Source organism: Akebia trifoliata, chromosome 15 (genome assembly GCF_017979445.1).
Source record: "Akebia trifoliata isolate Shusen 1 chromosome 15, ASM1797944v1, whole genome shotgun sequence".
NCBI classification, from domain to species: Eukaryota; Viridiplantae; Streptophyta; class Magnoliopsida; order Ranunculales; family Lardizabalaceae; genus Akebia; species Akebia trifoliata.
Genome location: NC_141389.1, coordinates 5208740 through 5231098, shown reverse-complemented (window position 1 = coordinate 5231098; position 22359 = coordinate 5208740). Strand labels below are relative to the sequence as shown.

Sequence of the window (22359 nt, the reverse complement as noted above, 5' to 3'; positions counted from 1 at the left end):
ACTTTGATTGATCTAAATTCAGAATCTTAACCAAGTTTATTATTTTAAACTTCAAAACAGGATTACGGTCGGTACTAAATTGAAACCTCTCTGTTGTTATTGATTGGAATTATTTGTATACGATACATGATCCTTCCTGCAATTGGAATTGGTGTAGTTAGTTAAAGCAGCGGGCAATCTTGGTTTCCTTCCCTCAGACCCATTGTCCCGATACGTGCTTATGGTGCAGTTTACACTGCCACCAGCCATGAATATCGGTATGTAGCTAATACATATTTGATGAAATGCTTTCAATCATCTCTCCATTACGTCCAATTGTCAAATAATTATGTGATAATAAATATTTAATTATGATTATGAAACCATTCACGGGTACTAAGATACAATTGTTTGGTGTGGGCCAAGAAGAGTGCTCTGTCCTCTTTCTGTGGACATACTTGGTGGCAGCTCTCGCCCTGACTGTATGGTCAACGGTCTACATGTCTATGCAAGTAAGTAGTGGGGTGGCACCCACAATTCTATAACACAGTGGCCTCAATTACAAAAGACGTGACTCACAAGTCACAAACTGCACCAAAGATCTCAAGCAGTGCTGGTAGCCGCTACGGCCAATCAGATCCTTTCTTAAAGGCTCGATTGAATTACGTAATTGGTGATCTCTTTTATTATAAAAATTATTGCTGATTTGTAATCTTTTTGTATATAAATTAATGTGATAGAAAATCTTGATGTTTTCTATTTGAGTCTATCGGTTTATAACAACTTTAGATATCGGTTTGTAACCGATGCCTAGAGTCTCAGACTTAGTACATCAGTCTTATAGACATCGGATTATAAATCGATGTCTAAGATAATTTTTTTTGTTATATAAATACAGTTTTGGAATGGTTTTAAGCTATTCCAAAATCAGAGTTTTGGAAATGTTTTTAGTCGTTCCAAATCCTTAGATCTAGAACGGCTTCCAGCCGTTTAAATTCATTAACGACGCCTAGATTAAAGATGGTCTGTCGGCAGTTTCATAGTGGCTTAGGAACGGTTATAAACCATTCATGATTGCCATATTTGTTGTAGTGTAGGCCAACGAAATTGTAGGTTCCTTGAATGTACAATGGCTAACGAAATCTCATTTTTGAACTTAGTTACTATACAAATAAGAGAGAAAATAGTTCTATTAACTCAATAACATTCATTCATATGTCAACTTGAAAAAAAAATTGTAATGAAGATGACAAAAATATTCATTCTTTAGAGAAAAATAATAATAGTTCTTCATTGTCAATGTCATATATGTTTCATAGATCAATTTCGAGTTCAAGTTTGAGAAAGGAAGCCGAGAACTTGAACGTTAGATGTTACACCACCCACAGATCCAAGCCGAGAAAAGAAGCTGAGGATGATAGATTAATAGAGAGGAAATGAGAGAAATCGGGAGGGTTTCGAGAGAGATGGAGAAGACAAGATAGAGAACATATTGAGAGATTGAGAGAGTAGAACTTGAGAGATTGAAAGAGTAGAGCAGGAAAATAGAAAATGAAAGTGATAGAATGAGGCGAAAACAACCCTAATTTTAAAAAGTTTATAACGTCAATTTTATTCACATTGGCGTTATATTATGTGACCAAACAATATTACGAAAATGCCATCACTTATATAATATCAGTTTTACTAAAAATCGACATTATAATCAAATCGAAAGCCACATCCATATAACATTGGTTTTTATAAAAATCAACGTTGTATTAAATATATAATGTCAGTTTTTCTAAAAACTAATGTCATATAGGGGTTTTTTTTATTTCTTTCTTTCTTAGCTACATGCATTAATCCAGATCTCTCCACAAAAATTTCCAAAAACTTCTATCACTTACCTTTTATTACATTTTCTAACAAATAAATTGAACTTCATTAGAAGGTTGCGCATTTTCAGCAACACAGTGATGACTTCTAGGCTTGCTTTCCTTCCTGCATAGAGGGAGCATCATTCGTTAAAGTCTAAACACATCACTCAAAGTGTAAATCCACTATGAAGAGTGGAATCCAACAAAAAATAGTCAAAAATATATTTATAATGTCGGTTTCTGCAAAAATCAAAATTATATACCTTTTTAAAATATTTGCGAATTTACTACAAAAATTCTAGCTTTGTAATGTCATTTTATTTTAAATCCGACATTAAAAATCTAATAGCTAGCACCTACAAAAATATACAAAAAATTTATTTGATTCAAGGATTTCTTATTGCAAAACCAAATTAATTACATTCAATTTCATTAAAATTTATTTTTGTTTTGGTTTGTTTTGTTTTTTTTTTTTTTTTTTTTTTTAATTCTTTTGTTTTTCTATCACTTGAAAAAAAAAAAGGCCTAAGTGAGCCTCGCCCAAGGTCAGTAACTTGTTATATAATAGGATCTCGGGTCAGGCCTAGGCTTGATTTATTTGGAAAGCACTACCCAATTACTGTAATGGTATTTTTTGGAGATTCATGTAGGTAGGGGTCTCAATGGGTCAGCTCCAGTTTGGTTCCCAAGGAACTTATAACCATCATTTATTTTATTTCAAGTCGGTTTTGGTTCCGATTCCAAAATAAATGGAACCGTGACCGCCAGAAAAACACGGGTACCCATCGGGTCGGATTTTAAAGAATTGAATGAGAAAAAATATATTTCAAAGTATTATAAAACTTTTTTCCTTTCAAAAAATTAACATATTATCTACTAAGTTATTAACTTAGTTACAATTTGTTACAATGAAGATATAAGTTAATGTTTTTTTTCAAAATAAAAGTCTTAAATTTTTGGAAAGAGAGCTCTTTTTAAGCTCAAATCGAGAATTTATATGAAAAATTGAAGAATTTTATATAACATGCATTAATTTAAAATAAAATAAAAAATCTCAAATAATCTATAATATGAAAAGAAATGTCAAATAAATCAGTTCTAGGCATCCGTGGGTACCTGTTGGATAGAACCTAATGGTTCCATTTGATTTCGATTAATTAAATGTGTACCCAGTGACACCCCTACATGTAGCTCTTCCAAATTCTGGATTTTGGCTAATATAATGTAAATGGTATGCCATCGAATCTCTGTGCCAATTATCCTTTTATTTATGAACTTGCTTGCATATCAACATTTTTTTTTTTTTTTTTTAAATGTAATTTTTTGGCCTGCCATCGAATTTTTTTTTTTTTTACTCCTTTTTAAGTTGAACTGACGTGACAGTGCAAGAGTAGTAATTTTTATTCCTCGTAGTTTGTGCAGTACGTATCCCAAGGGAAAATCTACTATTCTGATGAGTATGCGTCACTTGAATTTTTGACTCACCCTGTCAGGTTACATTACAAAATCATTACACTTTTAAGTTTATTTGATGGAGTAAAACACATTCTATTTAAATCAGTAAAGGAGCCCTTTACGCTATATTACATACCATAGAGAAAATTACAATGAAAAACAAAACAAACAAACTATAAGCGAAACTTAAATCTAAACTCAACAGGGGAGTGTTCATCTATCTATTGATGAGTTCTATCTTCAATAAACATTTTCTTAATCATTTGCAACTCCATGAGCACATCTTTGATTTCCATTCGGTCACCTACCGACTCTGCAGAACATGCAACTCCAATTCTGAACATGGAAATCAAGTATTCTTGCATTTCATATATTGTATTGTATCTTTGATTTTCAAAATCATTGATAGCTTCATTATGTTCTTCTACGCATAAGTGCGGATCCAAAATTTCCATCAGTCGTCCAGTCAAAGCCATTTTGGAAAAATGATGAAGGCTTAAACCATCCTTGAAAATTGCATCAGTTGGCCTTTTTCCTGTTAACAACTCCAACAAAAGTATTCCGTAGCTGTACACATCTCCTTGTGTAGAGACCTCAGTACCCATACCATACTCTGCAATCCAATATGTATTATCTAGTCAAGTATTAAAATAATATATACATATATAGAACTTGAAATTTTTTAACATAAATGAAATTCATACCTGGAGGGATATATCCAATGGATCCTTTTACAAGTACTGAATTGGTTTCAATTTTACCGGAATTGCTTGCATTTATAGCGAGAATCTTTGCTAAGCCAAAGTCACCCACATGAGCTACCATTTCGTTGTCAAGAAGAACATTGCTTGGCTTTAGATCGCAATGAATAATTTGTGTTTGACAATGATTATGAAGATAGTCCATTGCACAAGCAATGTCGATTGCTATGTTAAGTCTCAGGCCAAGGTTCAAGTCTCTCGATTGAGGCCTCTCGTCTGAATTTGGATGCAACCAATTCTCTAGACTCCCATTAGGCATGAACTCAAAAACTAAAGCTTTGAAATCATTACCACTGAAGTCCATACTTGAGCATGCAGTTATGATTTTGAGTAGATTTCGATGCCGGGCTTTTCTTAAAGCTTTACACTCAGTAATGAAACTCTTGGAAGCTCCTCGTACGTTAAGGTTGAGTACCTTCACTGCAACAAGTGTCTCATCTGGATGAAGAACCCCTTTATACACAGACCCAAAATTTCCCATACCAATCAAATTGGCTGAAGAAAATCCATTTGTTGCTTTATGGAGTCCATTGTAAGAAATCCTTTTAAAAAAGTCACCCAAGGAAAATGTGAAAGAAGATTTCATCCTTGGCTTTCTCATCCAATAGATAACAAGAAAAGATGCCCCCACAATTGACGATACAGATATTATTATACCAATTGTCACCTTCAAAGCAAGAGATGTTCTTCTTTGCTTGGATTTCTTGATGGGACATGCAGGTAATTGAAGTTCTGGGATGCCCCCACAAAGTTTATTATTCCCAGAAAATATAAATTCACTTGCATTTTGAAAGACACCCTTTATTGGTACCTCACCCTCAAAATTATTGAAAGACAGATTTAATTTTTTTAGAAAGAATAGGTCATCTAGATCTTTAGGAATTTTTCCAGATAAGTTATTACGCGATAGATCTAAATCTTGAAGATTTTTCAAAGAGCCAAAAGATGAGGGGATGGGTCCTTGAAAGAAATTGCCTGACAAATAAAGGCGTTCTATGCTCAAACAACCACCAAGTGTGCTAGGAATTTCTTGAGACAAATTGTTCTCAGAAACATCTAGCAGTTCAAGATTTTTCAAGTTACCCACTTCCAAAGGTAGGGACCCAGTCAAAGAATTATCAGCTAAGAGGAGAAACATTAACTGCGACGATAAACCAAGAATGGTTCCGTTAAGGTTATTTTTTGAAAGATCCAAAACCTGTAAAAGACGATAAGTCTTAAATTCTGGAATAACGTTTCCTACTAAGAAATTGTTTGATAAATTGAGAGAAAATACATTAGTGTTGTTCCCCAGGGAGTTAGGAATATATCCTGACAATCTATTTCCACTTAAATCCAACTTTTGCAACTTTTGGAGCAACCCAATGCCATTGGGAATGCTACCGGTGAGAAAGTTATTCCCCATAGATAGTTCAATTAAGTTAGTGAGGTTTCCAATTCTAGAAGGAATGCTTCCGAATATTTGATTTTGTGTTAGATCTAGTGTAGTGAGTTGGTCGGACAGATGGGTTATGAAATTCGGTAGCTTACCTCCAAAATGATTTCCACCGATAATCAACAATTGTAGCTTAGTGCAGTTGGTCAAGGAATTTAGAAAATTCAAATCATTTTCTTTCCCAGTTCCTAAATGATTGGCATCCAAACGTAGACTCTGAAGGCCATTTAGGTTTCCTATCTCAATTGGGACTTTTCCAGAAAAATTGTTTCCACTAATGTCAACCTTCTGAAGTTGCGAAGCATTGAACAATGATGTAGGAATGGATCCAAAAAAATTATTTACTCCAATAAAAAATAATTCGAGATTGGGAAGATTGAGGCCTATCTCAAGTGGAAGATTGCCAATTAGTTGGTTATCTGCTACAGAAAAAATTTCTATAGATGAGAAATTATAAAGAGAGGGAGGAATGGTACCAGAAAAAAAATTTGGACCAAGACCAAGAGCAATTAGATTTTTAAGTTGACCTAGGGAATCTGGAATACTTCCTTGTAGAGAATTTAATGCTAGAGAAAGAATGGTGAGAGATGAAAGATTCCCAAAGGAAGTTGGGATCCCTCCTGACAGATTGTTGTTAGTAAGACCCAACTTACTGAGCTTTGACAGAGACCCAATCTCAGTCGGTAGATTCCCGACGAACTTGTTGCCAGCTAGTAAGAGGCTTTTGAGGTTTGAGCATTGGGACAGATTGACTGGAATTTCCCCTCCGAAGGAATTGTTGCTCATTCTGAATATTTCAAGTCTGAACAAGCGGCCGACTTCTTGGGGAATTGCACCTTGGAAGCTGTTGTTCAAGAGATTTATAGTATGTAGGAAAGAGAGGTTTCCAATATAGGGAGACATATAGCCTACCAACCCTCGTGATTGTAGGTCCAATGTTACCACCCTTTGATGTCGACGACTGCATACAATACCTGTCCACTCGCAGAAATGGAGAGAATCATTCCACGAGCTCATAATTTGCTGAGGATCATGAATGAGATCCTTGAAGGCAAGCAAGGCGAGTCGATCAGTTTCATTCCTTAAGGTGCTAGATTTGGCCAATCCTATTGGTAAGCCAATGCACAAGAAAATGAGGGAATGTAGAAGAAAGAAATGAAGTACACTCATCATGGCCAACAATGTAATTAAGCTCTCCAGTGAGTGGTTTGCATGGTTGTCTTTGTGAGTGAACTATATATAGAAAAAAAAAGAGGTGAAAAGTGAGTCTAGCTAGGATAACGCTTAAGTAACATTAAAATGTACATTGTGGGGTTACATTTCTGACGTAGATAAGAGTGTCAGAATCATAGATGATTTTCATCAAGATACGAGTTTGAAGCGGATCATCTGTAGTAACTTTTCCCGTAGAGCCACTGTAATACTTATGGACGGTTATCAAAATGCCACGTAAGCACATAGGAAACCTACAGCTGACATTTGTTGAAAAATAGAGATTTAGTGACCATCCATTTTCAAGGTCTTGGATCATGTTAAAAAACAGTTTTTTTTTTTTGAAAATCAGATCTAAACCATTACTACAATTAGGCTCTAGTGTTTTGTGTCCCCCGTGATATTACAATCTCTTAACTGTAGACATAGTGCTACAGGGGCATTACAGGAAAAGTTGCTGCAGAGCATCCGCTTCCCTCCACGTTGTGATTAATGTTTGAGATACTATTCCAATATATTCAAATTGGTATGTGTCTCTTGACCTCAGTCTTCTCATACAGACTAATAGAAAATGATTTCAGAATCCTTGATTTTGTTTTCAAAATTAGTCATAATGGTGATGGAAATGATGATGATGATAACAACTATGTTGACGATTATGGCATTGAGATCATTTTGATGAGAGCATTTAGGTCATTCTTCATAAGTCTTCAAGAGAATAAGAAGGTCAAGGACATACCATCAATTTAAATCATAGAACGATGTATCTGAAATATTAACAAAAGTGGAAAGCATAACATTAATTTCAAGATTTAGGAGGCTACATGTCATTTAAAGACACTGATTTCACCAAAATTTTGAAACAGGCGCCCCTTCACAGTTTGTTCCTCAAAATTGAGGATTTTGTATTTTATGTCTATAAGGCAATGCGAAGGTCAGGGAGGACATGTAATCAATTTCAATAATACAAGGATGTATTTTAAATATTGGATTTTTGTTAACAAGTGATTCTAAGAGCACATGTTAAAGTACAATAAATACACTTTGGAAATTAGCAACAGAGGGTATTTTGGATATTTTTGGCACAAAATACAATTTCTCAAGTGTATTAAAAAACGAAGGCTTTGTATCTTGTGGACGGGAAACTTGACTTGTGACAACTACTTTGACAAGTGGTGGGTTAAGATGCCGTGTGATTCGAATAGACTAAAAGACTGGACTTTTGCTCACATGACTTGGACTACTAGCTCATTTTGTGGTTATAATCAAAGTCATCAAAGTCTTCGATCAGACTAAATCATGATATTTTTCTGTCTTAATTTTTTTTATTTTTTATTAGTACATGACTTTTATGAATTTCTCGATTAAATCACGAATAATATAAAAATAATAAGGATGCAAATGTGAATGACATTGATTGGATGTTTTATCTGTTAAGAAATCATAATTCGGACTCATAATTATTGTCCTTTCATTTTATCTTTTGAATAGTATGTGCAAATCATTTGGACAAATCTTGAGTTAAAATGTTGAAATTTATTGGGATAAATTTTATTTATTTTTTCTTTTTTTGATAAGTAGTATTGTATTCATATAACAAAACCAAATCGGTCGAGATGGCCAACCTGGAAAGGCCTTACAAAATAGTACTACTCATGAACAGAACATCAAATCTTATCCCACTTATACAAGAAATCCTTAAAAAATAGACCGCTAAACTCTTTATACACTTTGGACCAACAAAAAATAAGACCCAAGATCGACATAATCGTGTCTGGACAATCCTTGTGTTTTCCCTCGAAAATGCATCTATTCCTTTAAGGCACACCCCCCAACAAATTGCGAAAAGTGTTATAGTCTACAATATCCTTTTTGTGTCGTCAAACAGGTGACCAATTGACGACCAACCCGTGAAGATGTCCTTAATTGACTTCGGTAAGCAAGTTGAAACCCCATTGTAGACACCCCATTTTTGCATCCGCCTGATTAATCAAGTCGTCAACCCGATCGCAAAGGTTTCTAATGATGGATGTCTATTCCAATGCTTTATTTTGTTACCAGATATGTTTCAGAAATCCGGATGAGGTATCTCGAACTGACAAAACTTAGAAACCACGCTACGCTAGGAAAATACTACCTCAGAAACATAGAAATCATCATCCTGCAAATCAAAAAGAAGCTTCACGGTAAAAATCACTAAAAAATGACCAAATTACCAAAATACCCCTAACATCAAAACAACCTTAGAGCCTACATTACGCTTAGGAAAATCTGTTCAAATACACAAAACGACAAATCAAAACCAAATAAATCATTTCGCCAATTTTCACAAAATTTGACAAAATTACGAAAATACCCCTCATAAAATTCACGACCATTTAACACAAAAAATTTCATAAATGACAAAAACCAACATTCCCATTGAATTCCTTACGAAAAATTGATTTCAAAACATCCTGGAACATTGAAAAACGACTTAAAACGTAAAAAATCCTCTCCAAGGGCAAAATGGTAATTTCAGAATTTTAATAATTAAAATTTTTGAAATTAATAAATAAATCACTAAATAATGTAAAGTGAAACATTAATAAAATTAATTATAAAATTTAAACCGAAAAATTGATCAATCAGGCTTTCAAGAAAAATTGTTGATGGTTCGCAAGATATTTCTTTAAGGACCCCTCCATTTGGGGGTCCAAAGAATCAAAGATATAATAGATGGGGGTTCTCCAAAAATTTAAAGTCAATCAAGCAAGACTAAAGTCAAGATATTAAAGTCAATCAAATAAGACTAAAGTCAAAATTAAAGTCAATTAAGTAAGACTAAAGTCAAAGTATTAAAGTCAAAACCCTAAATCAAAACACTAATCAAGTCAATCTCATAAGACTAAAAGTCAAAATCTTAAATCAAAACCCTAATCTAAACTAATCAAGTCAATTTCATAAGACCAAAAGTCAAAACCCTAAATTAAAACCCTAAAGACTAAGTCCATCTCGTGAGACCAAAGTCTAAACCCTAATTGAAACCCTAAAAGAAACCCTAATTCTCCTAAAAAAATTTATAAATAGGAGCCTCCACACCCTATTTTCGTATCAAAGAAAAAACCCTAGAAAAAGTAGGTGAAGAAGCCTCCACAACCTCCCCAAAACCCTAATTTTGGAGTCCCAACTCCTTCCCTAACACCCCTACTTCGATTTTAGCCTAAAAAACACCTAGAAACCTTTCAAAAACACCCCAAAAATCCACAACAAATTAAAAGCATCCAGATCCAAGAAGGAGATACCTTACCTCGGAGATCAGAAATCAGATCCGGAGACAGAACGAAGCAAGAAGTACGGTACAAGGAGCTATTTTCACCAGATCTGAGGGAATAGTACTTTTGCAAATCGAAGGTAAGATTTTTCATTATTTTTTTAATCTAGGTTTTGTCATTAGCGATGTAGTTATATTTGGAATAAGTAGAGACCGGCATTGGCCGGGCGGGGTTGGTGCCTAACACCTTCCAACCCCGTAACATGATCCCCAGATTCAGATTTCTATAGTAGATTAGTTCTTTTTTATCCATTGTAGAGTCAGTTTGGTTCCTAGACCGTAATAACTAGGTGGCGACTCCCAAACCTCAAGGGTCAAAAGCGGATCCGCGCACCCCGCGAATCGAGGGCGCTTTCACCCATATAACTTAAAAAAGTGAGCCTAAATGCCATGTGAGAGCTTGCAATGGATTAGAAGGTGATCCAATGATTCTTCATTTTCCATACATAGCATACAACAACTCGCCCCATACCATCCACGCCTCATCAACAAATCTGTGATTTGTATCCTTCGTAAAGCCGTCGTCCATGTGAAGAATGCGACTTTGCTTGGCACTTTTGGACCTCAAATTGAAGCATGAGAAAATAGCGAGTCTCCATTATTGCATAGTGATTGGTAGAATGAGTGTACCGTAACCTTCCCATACGAAACTCGATACTTGAAGCGTCACCGACTAATCTACCAATTTCTTGAAGATCTAACTTGTTAATGTTCCTTTGAAAGCCAAGATCCCATGCACATTCTCCTCCCAAAGTTCGTCGGACGAAAGTGATTGGTTGCCCTTTCTCGAAGAAGATATAAAATACAAGGTTGAGAAGACCTCCATTAGAGGCTGATTGCCACACCATGTGTTCTCCCAAAACCTTACTTGGTTTCCTTGACCCAATTTGAATTTTATTCTCATTTTGAACAGTGGGATGATCTTCATGATGCTCTTCCATAACCCTCACCCATATGGTTGTCTTGTTGATCCTCTTTCCCACCCTATCCGGCTCAGCTTGTACTTGTTTTCTATGACTTTTCTTCATAAGTTGTCCCGATCGACCCCAAATTTCTACAACCACTTTCCCCTCAAGACCACGTTCATCTCCCCGAGTCTCCTAACACTGAGGCCACGTTCATTTCTCAAGTGTATTTGTTACACTTTAAAGGCCCACGTTAACAAGACCCCAAATATTAATAAAAATAAAATATCAACAGTCAAAGACATAACATTAATCCTAAAATTGATGGGTTTCACCAAAATTTTAGCTTCAAAGTGATTGGACTAAGGGTTTTGCATCTTGGGGACAGGAAACTTGACTTGTGAGCAACGACTTTGACAAATGGTGAGCTAAAATGCAGTGTGAGTCAGATAGACCAAAAGACTAGGACTTTTGTTCACATGACTTGGACTGCTACCTCACTTTGTGGTTGTAATCACTCACCGAAGTCTCCGACACGACTAAATTATGATATTTTTCTTTACTACTTTAATTATTATTAATTTTTTATATTAATATGTGACTTTTACTAACTTCATCATTAAATTACAAATAATATAAAAATAATAATGATGCGAATGGGAACACATTGATTTGATATTTTTATTACTTAAGAAATCATAATTCAAACTCATAATTGTCATCTTTTTATTTTATATTTTGAATGGTACTTGCAAGCCATTTGAACAAGTCTTGAATTAAAATGCCGGGGTTGATTGGGATAAGATTAGACATCACTTCCGTGCATCACTTGATGTGATGTTATCAGGAATAGTTTGAGTTTTTTCTCATGTTGTGTGCCCACGCATTAATAATTAATTTAACATTAAAATAAATATATTTTTACAAGGTTAAAATAATAAAAGAAAAAAATATGTCAAGGATGAACAAAAATTTGTTGTCTTGAATGTTATGTGCTTAGCCGATGAACTAATGGTACCTACCTCATGTATTGAAAAAACAAATAAAAATTTCCTCCTGTAATTTTCTCTTCACCAAACTATAACCCTTGTTTTTTCAATACATGTCAAGTCATATATGCCATTGGTTCACCAACTTAGCACATAAAATTCAAAACAACAAATCTCTATTCCTTAACGGTGAAAAAATGTGGTCCAACATGACATTGACATACCTATATACGCATCAAGATAATTTTTAATGACTACTAAGGCACAAAATAAATAAATATTGGCCAAAAATCAAGGTCATGACAATAAACTTGTCAAATGTTTTAAAATGCAAAGTTATATTTATTTACTTATTTATTGAAAAACATTAAAAATAACAGATAACTTTAACCCTAAGGGGGTAGCTCAATGGCAATCTTGGATCTAATAAACGGTGAGAGTCCATAGGTTGTGAGTTTGATACCAAGTATGAACACTATTTCCTTTGGACCACACGCAAGGGCACACCCTCACTTACCCAGTGCATGTGATGTGCGGGCCTTGCATGTGCTTGGGGTAGGGACCCATAAGTTCAGACATCCCCATCATAAATAAAAAAAATTTAAATAAAATTTCTAACACGACTTAGTGTAGTTTTTTTAATTGATTGGGCCTAGTTTGCTATGACTCCGCAAGTTGGTTCAAATAATATTTTAGGGCCAAAAAAACCTAAAATTCATTTGAATTGAGTCAACCTTGATTGATGACACAACTCAAAAAGTTCTAAAACATAAGATTATGAGTTTATTTAAACTAACCAACAAAAACATATTTTGAAGGGTTGAGGTTCTCCATCAAATTGCCAATGGAGGTGCTAAGAATTCTCAAGAAAAATAAATTGAAAACAAATTACGAAGATTTTATTTTCTTTGTCGTATATCAACTGTTTGTTTGCTAGAGATCTAGCCTCGATTGTAGATTGAAAGTTAAAATGTCTATATTAAAATTGTTTTATTCTCAATCACATTATACCATGTATTTATGGTCTAGATAACGTTGAGAGTGTTGGAATTTAGAGGGTTGAATTTGAAAATCTTTTAATAATTAATGATTTTAAACCATAGGATAAAAACTCAATCCCAAATTTATGTTTTATGCTTTTTTTTTGTTTTTTTTACTTTAGTTGTTAGTATTACTTTTGCCTTATGTAATTTCAGTCCCACATTGACTAGGAGAAGAGTTGATTTGCAACTCTTGAATAGTTGTATTTCTATTAGTTTTAAAGTTTATAAAAGTAGTCAATGAGCTCAGGCACACACAAGGGGCCCAAGAGGAAAATTGAAGGTTCCAACAGAGATTTGGATCAACTGGTCTAAAAACCTAATGCGTGTGCATACGTACAACTAACACCCAAACGGGTGCAAAATATCGGATTTATTTAAATGCTTCTATTTAGTCGATTTAACACAAAAAATATCTTTGATCTCTTGCTAATTTCACTATTTTATCACCATCCGTATATTAATATTCTTCATTGTGAGAGCACACAATCAAAAAACCACTTTGACGATCAAAAGGGCAAGGAACCGGAAGGCAGCGCAAATAAGAATCTACAAGAGGTTTATGAACTTGATGGAAACGAAGAACTCTTTAATGAGAGCTTAATGCTAGCCAACATAATGACTCAGTTGGAAACAACCCTGAAAATATAAAAGGGATTAATGAAATCGCAGCAAGTATCGAGGCTTTAAATCAAATCCCTAAGATTCGTCTCTCTAAAAAGTTCGTAATGCCAAAGATGGAAAAGTTCAATGTATTATAAAACTTTCTCTTTCAAAAAATGAACATATTATCTACACAAAGTTATTAACGTAGTTACAATTTGTTACAATGAAGATATAAGTCAATGATTTTTTTCAAAATAAAAATATTAAGTTTTTAGAAAGAGAGCTCTTTTTAAGCTCGAATCGATAATTTATATGAAAAATTAAAGAACTTTATGTAACATGCATTAATTTTAAAATATAATAAAAAATCATAAAAAAACTATAATATAAAAAGAAATGACAAATAAATCAGTTCTAGGTATATGTGGGTACCCATTGGATAGAACCTAATGACTTCGATTTGGTTTTAATTAATTAAATGTGTACCCATTGACACCCCTACATGTAGGTCTTGCAAATTCTTGATTTTGGCTAATATAACGAAAATGGTGTGCCATCGAATCTCTGTGCCAATTATTCTTTTATTTATAAATTTGCTTGCATATCAACATTTTTTTTTTATAAATGTAATATTTTGGATTGTAACTTTTTAAAGTGTATTTTAATATTCCCAAGGCATTCAGAACTTTTTTTTACTCCCAGAACTGTTTTTTACTCCTTTTCAAGTTCAACGCTTATTTTGTAGTTCAACTTCACGGGCTAACTCAAAAACTCACTTACGTGATAGTGCAAGAATAGTAATTTTTATTCCTCGTAGTTTGTGCAGTTATGTATCCCGAGGGAAAAATCTACGATTCTGGTGCGTACTCGTCGCTAGAATTTTTTACTTACCCTGTAAGGTTAAATTACAAAATCATTACATTTTTAGTTTATTTGGAGTAAAACACATTCTATTTAAATCATTAAAGGAAGCCCTGAAAGCTATATTACATACACAAGTATCCAATGATAATCGTAGAGAAAATTACAATAAAAAAAAAAAACCAAACAATAAGCGAAACTTAAATCTAAACTCAACTGGGGAGTGTTAATCTATCTATTGATGGGTTCTATCTTCAATAAACATTTTCTTAATCATTTGCAACTCCATGAGCACATCTTTGATTTCCATTCGATCACCTACCGACCCTGTAGAACATGCAACTCCAATTCTAAACATGGAAATCAAGTATTCTCGCATTTCATATATTGTATTGTATCTTTGATTTTCAAAATCATTGGTAGCTTCATTATGTTCTTCTATGCGTAAGTGCGGATCCAAAATTTCCATCAGTCGCCCATTCAATGCCATTTTGGAAAAATGATGAAGGCTTAAACCATCCTCGAAAATTGCATCAGTTGGCCATTTTCCTATTAACAACTCCAAATATTAAAATAATATATATATATATAAAACTTGAAATTTTTGAACATAAATGAAATTCATACCTGGAAGTATATATCTAATGGATCCTTTAACAAGTACTGAATTGGTTTCAATTTTACCGGAATTGCTTGCATTTATAGCGAGAATCTTTGCTAAGCCAAAGTCACCCACATGAGCTATCATTTCGTTGTCAAGAAGAACATTGCTTGGCTTTAGATCACAATGAATAATTTGTGTTTGACAATGATTATGAAGATAGTCCATTGCACAAGCAATGTCGATTGCTATGTTAAGTCTCTGGCCAAAGTTCAAGTCTCTCGATTGAGGTCTCTCATCTAAATTTGGATGCAACCAATTCTCTAGACTCCTATTAGGCATGAACTCAAAAACTAATGATTTGAAATCATTACCACTGAAGTCCATACTTGAGCATGCAGTTATGATTTTGAGTAGATTTTGATGCCGGGCTTTTCTTAAAGCTTTACACTCAGTAATGAAACTCTTGGAAGCTCCTCGTACGTTAAAGTTGAGTACCTTGACTGCAACAAGTGTGTCATCTGGATGAAGAACCTCTTTATACATAGACCCAAAATTTCCCATACCAATCAAGTGGGCTGAAGAAAATCCTTCCGTTGCTTTATGGAGTCCATTGTAAGAAATCCTTTTAAAAAAGTCACGCAAGAAAAATGTGGAAGAAGATTTCATTCTTGGCTTTCTCATCCAATAAATAACAAGGAAAGATGCCCCCACAATTGACAATACAGATATTATTATACCAATTGTCACCTTTAGAGGAAGAGATGTTCTTCTTTGCTTAGATTTCTTGATGGGACATGCAGGTAATTGAAGTTCTGGGATGCCCCCACAAAGTTTATTATTCCCAGAAAATATAAATTCACTTGTATTTTGAAAGACACCCTTTATTGGTACCTCACCCTCAAAATTATTGAAAGACAGGTCTAAATTTTTTTAAAAGAATCGGTTATCTAGATCTTTACGAAATTTTCCAGATAAGTTATTATGCCAAACATCTAATTGTTGAAGATTTTTAAAAGAGCTAAAAGATGAGGGGATGGGTCCTTGAAAGAAATTACTTGACAAATAAAGTTGTTGTAAGCTCAAACAACCACCAAGTGTGCTAGGAATTTCTTGAGACAGTGTTCTCAGAAACATCTAGCACTTCAAGATTTTTCAAGTTACCCACTTCCAAAGGTAGGGGCCCAGTCATAGAATTATCAGCTAAGATGAGACGTAGTAATTGCGACGATAAATCAAGAATGGTTCCATTAAGGTTATTTTTTGAAAGATCCAAAGTCTGTACTAGATGATAATTCTTAAATTTTGGAATGACGTTTCCTACTAAGAAATTGTTTGATAAATTGAGAGAAAATACATTAGTGTTGTTCCCCAGGGAGTTAGGTGTTGGAATTTAGAGAGTTGAATTGGAAAACCCTTTAATAGTCATTTAATTGCAACCATATGGTAAATCAATCTATTAACCATAGGGTATTTAAATCCCATGTTTGCTTTATGCTTTTTACTTTATTGCTTTATGTTTAGTTGATAGTTTTGTTTTTGTCTTGAGTAATTTTAATCCTACATCGACTAGGAGAAGAATTGATTTGCAATTCTTAAATAGTTGTGCTTCTAATAACTTTAAAGTGATTAGAAGTAGTGGGCGGGTTCACGTGTCGGAAATGGGAACATTCCAATTTCATGTGCCGGAATTATATCCTAAATGGATTAAATACTGTTCTTTATACGGTGTATTCCTCTATTGAGTCTGCCAAGACATTGTGGGAAATTCTTGAAAAGAAATATACTTTAGAAGATGCTGGCACAAAGAAATTTGTTGTTGGGCGTTTTCTAGATTTTAAGATGGTAGACTCTAAGTCAGTTGTATCACAATCCGAAGAGTTCCAAATCCTTATTCATGAGATTCATGTTGAAGGCATAAGTATAAGTGAAGGATTCCAAGTTGGATCGATAATTGAAAAATTACCACCATCTTGGAAAGACTTCAAAAATAATTTGAAGCATAAAAGAAAGGAAATGGAACTCGAGGATCTAGTGATAAGACTTAGAATTGAAGAGGATAACCGTAGGAATCAGAAGAAGAGTGAAACAAATTCTATAATTTCTAAAGCGAATGTAGTGGAAGAAGAACCTTCCAAATTCACTAGAAAGTTCAAACCCGGATTCCAGAAAAAATATGTAAAGAAAAACTTGCATGATCCAAAAGTCAATATCCAGAAGATCAAGGGATATTACTATTTTTGCAATAAACCTGGACACCGGACTAAGGACTGTCGCAAAAGGAAAAATCAGCAACACCATCAGAAACATGAACAAGTCAATGTGACTGAAACTCAGAACCTATCAACGGTTGTTTTAGAAGTGAATCTGGTAGGAAATACCAATGATTGGTGGTTGGATACGGGAGCCACCAAACACATATGCTCTGAGAGAGGTATGTTTTCCTCTTACAACAACGTTGGAGATGAAAAGTTATTAATAGGAAATGCTTCCACATCCGCTGTGATCAGAAAAGGAAAAGAGAATGTGAATTTCACATCTGGCAAAGTTTTAACTCTAAATGACGTGTTTCATGTTTCAAACATTCGAAGAAATCTGGTTTCAGATTCTCTTTTAAGTAAGAGAGGCTTCAAAATGGTGTTTGAGTCTGATAAATGTATAATTACAAAGAATGAAATGTTTGTGGGCAAGGGCTATCCATGTGATGGATTATTTAAATTCAATGTAATATCTGATTTTATTAATAATATTAATTCTTTTGCTTATGTTTCTGAGTATTCTAATATTTGGCATGCTAGATTAGGCCATGTTAATAATAAATCAGTTATCAAATTAATGAATAGTGGTATGATTCCTAAAATGCATATTGATATATCAAAAAAATGTGAAAATTGTGTTGAATCAAAATTTGCTAAAAAACCTTTTTAAAATATTGAAAGATGTACAAAACCTTTAGAATTAATACATTATGATTTATGTGATCTCAAATATACTCAATCTAGAGGCGGTAAAAAATATTTCATAACTTTATTGACGATTGCACTAGATTTTGTATGATATATCTTTTAACTAGTAAAGATGAAGCATTAGAAATGTTTAAAATTTATAAATCTAAAGTTGAAAATTAACTTGAAAATAAAATAAAAATTTTAATATCTGACTGAGGAGGAGAATATGAATCTAATCCTCTAACTATATTTTGTCAAGAAAATGGAATAATACACCAAACCACTGTTCCTTATTCTCCCCAACAGAATGGTGTAGTAGAGAGAAAAAATAGAACTTTAAAAGACATGGTAAACTCTTTACTTGTTAGTTCAGGTGTACCTTTAAATTTATGGGCAGAAGCCCTTTTAACATCTTGTTATATTTTAAATAAAATTTCATTAAAGAATTCTGAAAAATCACCTTATGAACTTTGGAAAGATAGAACACTTACTTTTAAATACATGAAAGTGTGGGGGTGTTTAGTCAAAGTGATTGTACCTTTACCTAAAAGAACAAAATTAAGTCTTAAAATTATAGATTGTATTTTTATTGGATATGCCATTAATAGTAGTGCATACAGATTTCTTGTTTATAAATCTGATATAAATGATATTAATCCTAACACTATAATTGAATCCAGGGATGCTAAATTTTTTGAGGATGTGTATCATTGTAAGGATAAAATTGAAAAATCATTAAAAAGATCTCACATTGAATTATCTAGTAATGAACCTAGAGAACAAGAATCTGATATAGAACCTAGGAGAAGCAAGAGAACTAGAATAACAACATCCTTTGGACCTGATTTTATTAGTTTTCTCTTAGAAGGAGTTCCTTAGACTTTTAAAGATGCAATTTCAACACTTGAGGCTCTATTTTGGAAAGAAGCTATAAATAGTGAAATGGATTCAATTATGAGTAATAACACTTGAGAATTAGTTAATATACCTCCTAGTAATAAAAAAATTGGTTGTAAATAAATTTTTAAAAGAAAATTAAAATCTGATGGAACTATAGATAAGTATAAAGCTAGATTAGTGGCTAAAGGGTACAAGCAAAAAAAATGCATTGATTTTTTTGATACTTATTCTCCTGTTATTAGGATCAGATAAATTAGAAATTCATCAAATGGATGTAAAAACTACTTTTTTAAATAAAGAACTTGATGAAGAAATATATATGGATCAACCGGAAAGATTTGTAATTAAAGGACAAGAAAATAAAGTTTGTAGATTAATTAAATCCTTATATGGTTTAAAACAAGCTCCAAAACAGTGGCATGAAAAATTTGATAATATAATGATATAAAATGGATTTAGAATCAATGAAGCTGATAAGTGTGTTTATTATAAAACTATCTTTGATTCTTATGTGATTACTATACGTAGATGACATGCTAATTTTTGGATCTAATATAAATGTTGTAAATCAAACTAAAAAATTATTGTCTAGAAATTTTGACATGAAAGACATAGGTCCTGTTAATGTAATTCTTAGAATAATAATGGATTTGATTTATCACAATCTCACTATATTGAAAATGTTCTAAAACGTTTTAATCAGTTTGATTGTATTCCTGTAAAAACACCTTTTGATTCAAATTGTAAGTTTATGAAAAATATTGGTAAAGGTGTTTCTCAATTAGAATATTCTCAAGTTATTAGTTGTTTAATATATATTATGAACTGTACTAAGCCTGATATTGCATATTCAATAAATAGAGTAAGAAGATACACTAACAACCCATGACATGATCATTAGGAAGCTTTGGTGAGGATTATGAGATACTTAAAGTATACCATGAGTTACAGGATGCATTATAATAGGTATCCTGCCGTATTGAAAGAATACAGTGATGCCAATTGGATATCAGACTTGGAAGAATCGAAATCCACTAGTGGTTATATCTTTACACTTGGAGGTGCAACAATCTCATGGAAATCCACCAAGCAAACGTGCATAGCTCGTTCCACCATTGAATTTGAGTTTATTGCCATGAACAAGACTGGTGAAGAAACTGAGTGGCTAAAGAATTTTCTTGTTAACATTCCTATTTGGCCTAAACCAGTATCTGCAATATCTATTCACTGTGACAACCAAGCTGTCATTGCAAGAGTAAAAAATAATATATATAATGGCAAGTCAAGGCATATTAAACGGAGACACAACTCTATAAAATAACTACTCTCTAATGGAATTATTTCCATTGACTTTGTAAAGTCTAAGGAAAATTTGGCGGATCCTCTAACAAAAGGATTATCTAGAGAGTTAGTTGCATCGACTTCGAGGGGAATGAGCCTAAAGCCTATTGATTAAAAATTATTTCAATGGAAACCCAACCTAATTGATTGGAGATCCCAAAAATTAGGTTCAATGGGAAAATCAGTTGAATATAATTTAAAAAGAAAACACTAATGGAACAGAGTGTTCCAAGTCCATCCCTATGAAGTGTTTAGTGTTGCCTGTAAAGAAGAAAGGTTGAATTATAATTCTTAATGTTGCCTATACTTGTAAAAGTGGAGTATATCAGGGTACTTTTCATAGGCACACCTAAATGAGTATAGAATTGGGCCGATTCTATGAGAGTTAAGGCTAAGCTCTCTAAAGCAATGATACCAGGATATGTTCAGGGCCAAAATGAACACCATCGATAAAACTTGATAGTTGATTGAGTAAGCTGTGTGTATAGTCTATTGTTTAGGTTTACACTAAAGATTGACAGTTCAAGGCTTAAAGTCCACTGATCGACTTGTAATCCGATAGACTTATACTAAGAAAGGTTCAAGTTCAAAAGACACCTATACTGAAACATGGTTGTTCAAAGTGCTCTCTCTTTATATATTTTATATATTTTTATTTTGAGTTTTCTGCATTCATGTGGGGGATTGTTGAAATTTAGAGGGTTGAATTGGAAATCCCTTTAATATTCCTTTAATTGCAACCATATGATAAATCAATCTATTAACTATAGGGTATTTAAATCCCATGTTTGCTTTATGCTTTATACTTTATGCTTTATGTTTTTTACTTTATTGTTTTATGTTTAGTTGATAGTTTTGTTTTTGCCTTGAGTAATTTTAGTCCCACATCGACTAGGAGAAGAATTGATTTGCATTTCTTAAATAGTTGTGCTTCTAATAGCTTTAAAGTGGTTAGAAGTAGTGGGCGGGTTCACGCATGCACACGGGGGCCCAAGAGGAAAACCCAAGGTTTCAATTGGAATTTAGATCCACCGGTCCGAAAACCTTAATGCGTGTGCGCACGTACGACATACGCGCAGGGCGGGCCCAAGGTTTGAATTGAAATTTGGATCCTCCGGTCCGAAAACCTTAATGCGTGTGCGCACGTACGACATGCGCGCAGGGGGGTGCAAAATCTCAGATTTACACCTCATGTGGGTGCGCGCAAATGCCCATTTTTGCTTTAATTATCAAGGTCCAAGCCACGTTTTTTATTCTAACACAATGTGTCTGTTCAGAATAGGTTTGTGACTGTTCTAAACAGTCACTTTCTCTTTAATTTATATCCAATGTTTAGTCAGTTTAAACACACTTGATTTTCTCTGCTCTTATATTTTCGAATTATCAGTAATTTATTATTCGTTGTGAGAGCACACAACATTGTCGAGTTCAAAGTTACATTCCAATTTAGAGTACCCTTTTGGATGCGTGGGTTGTTGAATCCTGCAAAACGAATGCCTATAGACTGTGGTACCGTAACAAGGGTGAATTTCGTTTTAGAACAGTACTTTGTGCATGCCTCAACCATTTCTTTTTAGGTAATATTTTTCTATTACATTCAATTTCAAAATTAAGATTTGTTCTAACTTCTTCTCTCTTTGCCATAAGAAAACAGTATTCAGAAACAATATTAGGAATATATCTTGACAATCTATTTCCACTTAATTTCAACATTTGCAACTTTTGGATCAACCCAATGCCCTTGGGAATGCTACCGGTGAGAAAGTTATTCCCCATAGATAGTGTAATTAAGTTAGTGAGGTTTCCAATTCCAGAAGGAATGCTTCCTAATATTTGATTTTCTGTTATAAAATTTGGTATCTTACCTCCAAACCGATTTCCACATATAATCAACGATTGTAACTTAGTGCAGTTGGTCAAGGAATTTGGGAAATTCAAATAATTTTCTTCCTCATTTCCTAAATGGTTGGAAGCTAAACTTAGATGCTGAAAGCCATTTAGGTTTCCCATCTCAATTGGGACTTTTCCAAAAAAATTGTTTTCAGGAATATCAAACTTCTGAAGTTGCGAAGCATTGAAAAATGATATAGGAATGGATCCAAAAAAATTATTTTGTCCAATTAAAAATAATTTGAGATTGGGAAGATTGAGGCC

The 22359-nt window shown here is 33.5% G+C and overlaps 1 protein-coding gene, 1 long non-coding RNA gene and 1 pseudogene across 2 annotated transcripts; 1 reads left to right on the top strand and 2 right to left on the bottom strand.

Moving 5' to 3' along the window:
• Window positions 1-108: 108 nt before the first annotated feature.
• Window positions 109-743, top strand: LOC147384059 (uncharacterized). Its single transcript, XR_015172971.1, has 2 exons — window positions 109-257; window positions 409-743. It is a non-coding gene; the product is annotated as an uncharacterized LOC147384059 (long non-coding RNA).
• A 2689-nt stretch (window positions 744-3432) lies between these two features.
• Window positions 3433-6687, bottom strand: LOC147384058 (putative receptor-like protein kinase At3g47110). Its single transcript, XM_086426767.1, has 2 exons — window positions 3998-6687; window positions 3433-3906 (listed from the first exon to the last, which is right to left on the bottom strand). Exons 1-2 carry the CDS (start codon window positions 6660-6662, stop codon window positions 3515-3517), a joined length of 3057 nt encoding a protein of 1018 aa, XP_086282893.1. The 5' UTR covers window positions 6663-6687; the 3' UTR covers window positions 3433-3514.
• A 7963-nt stretch (window positions 6688-14650) lies between these two features.
• LOC147384057 (putative LRR receptor-like serine/threonine-protein kinase At3g47570 pseudogene) lies at window positions 14651-15644 on the bottom strand (annotated as a pseudogene).
• Between the last annotated feature and the right edge of the window lie 6715 nt (window positions 15645-22359).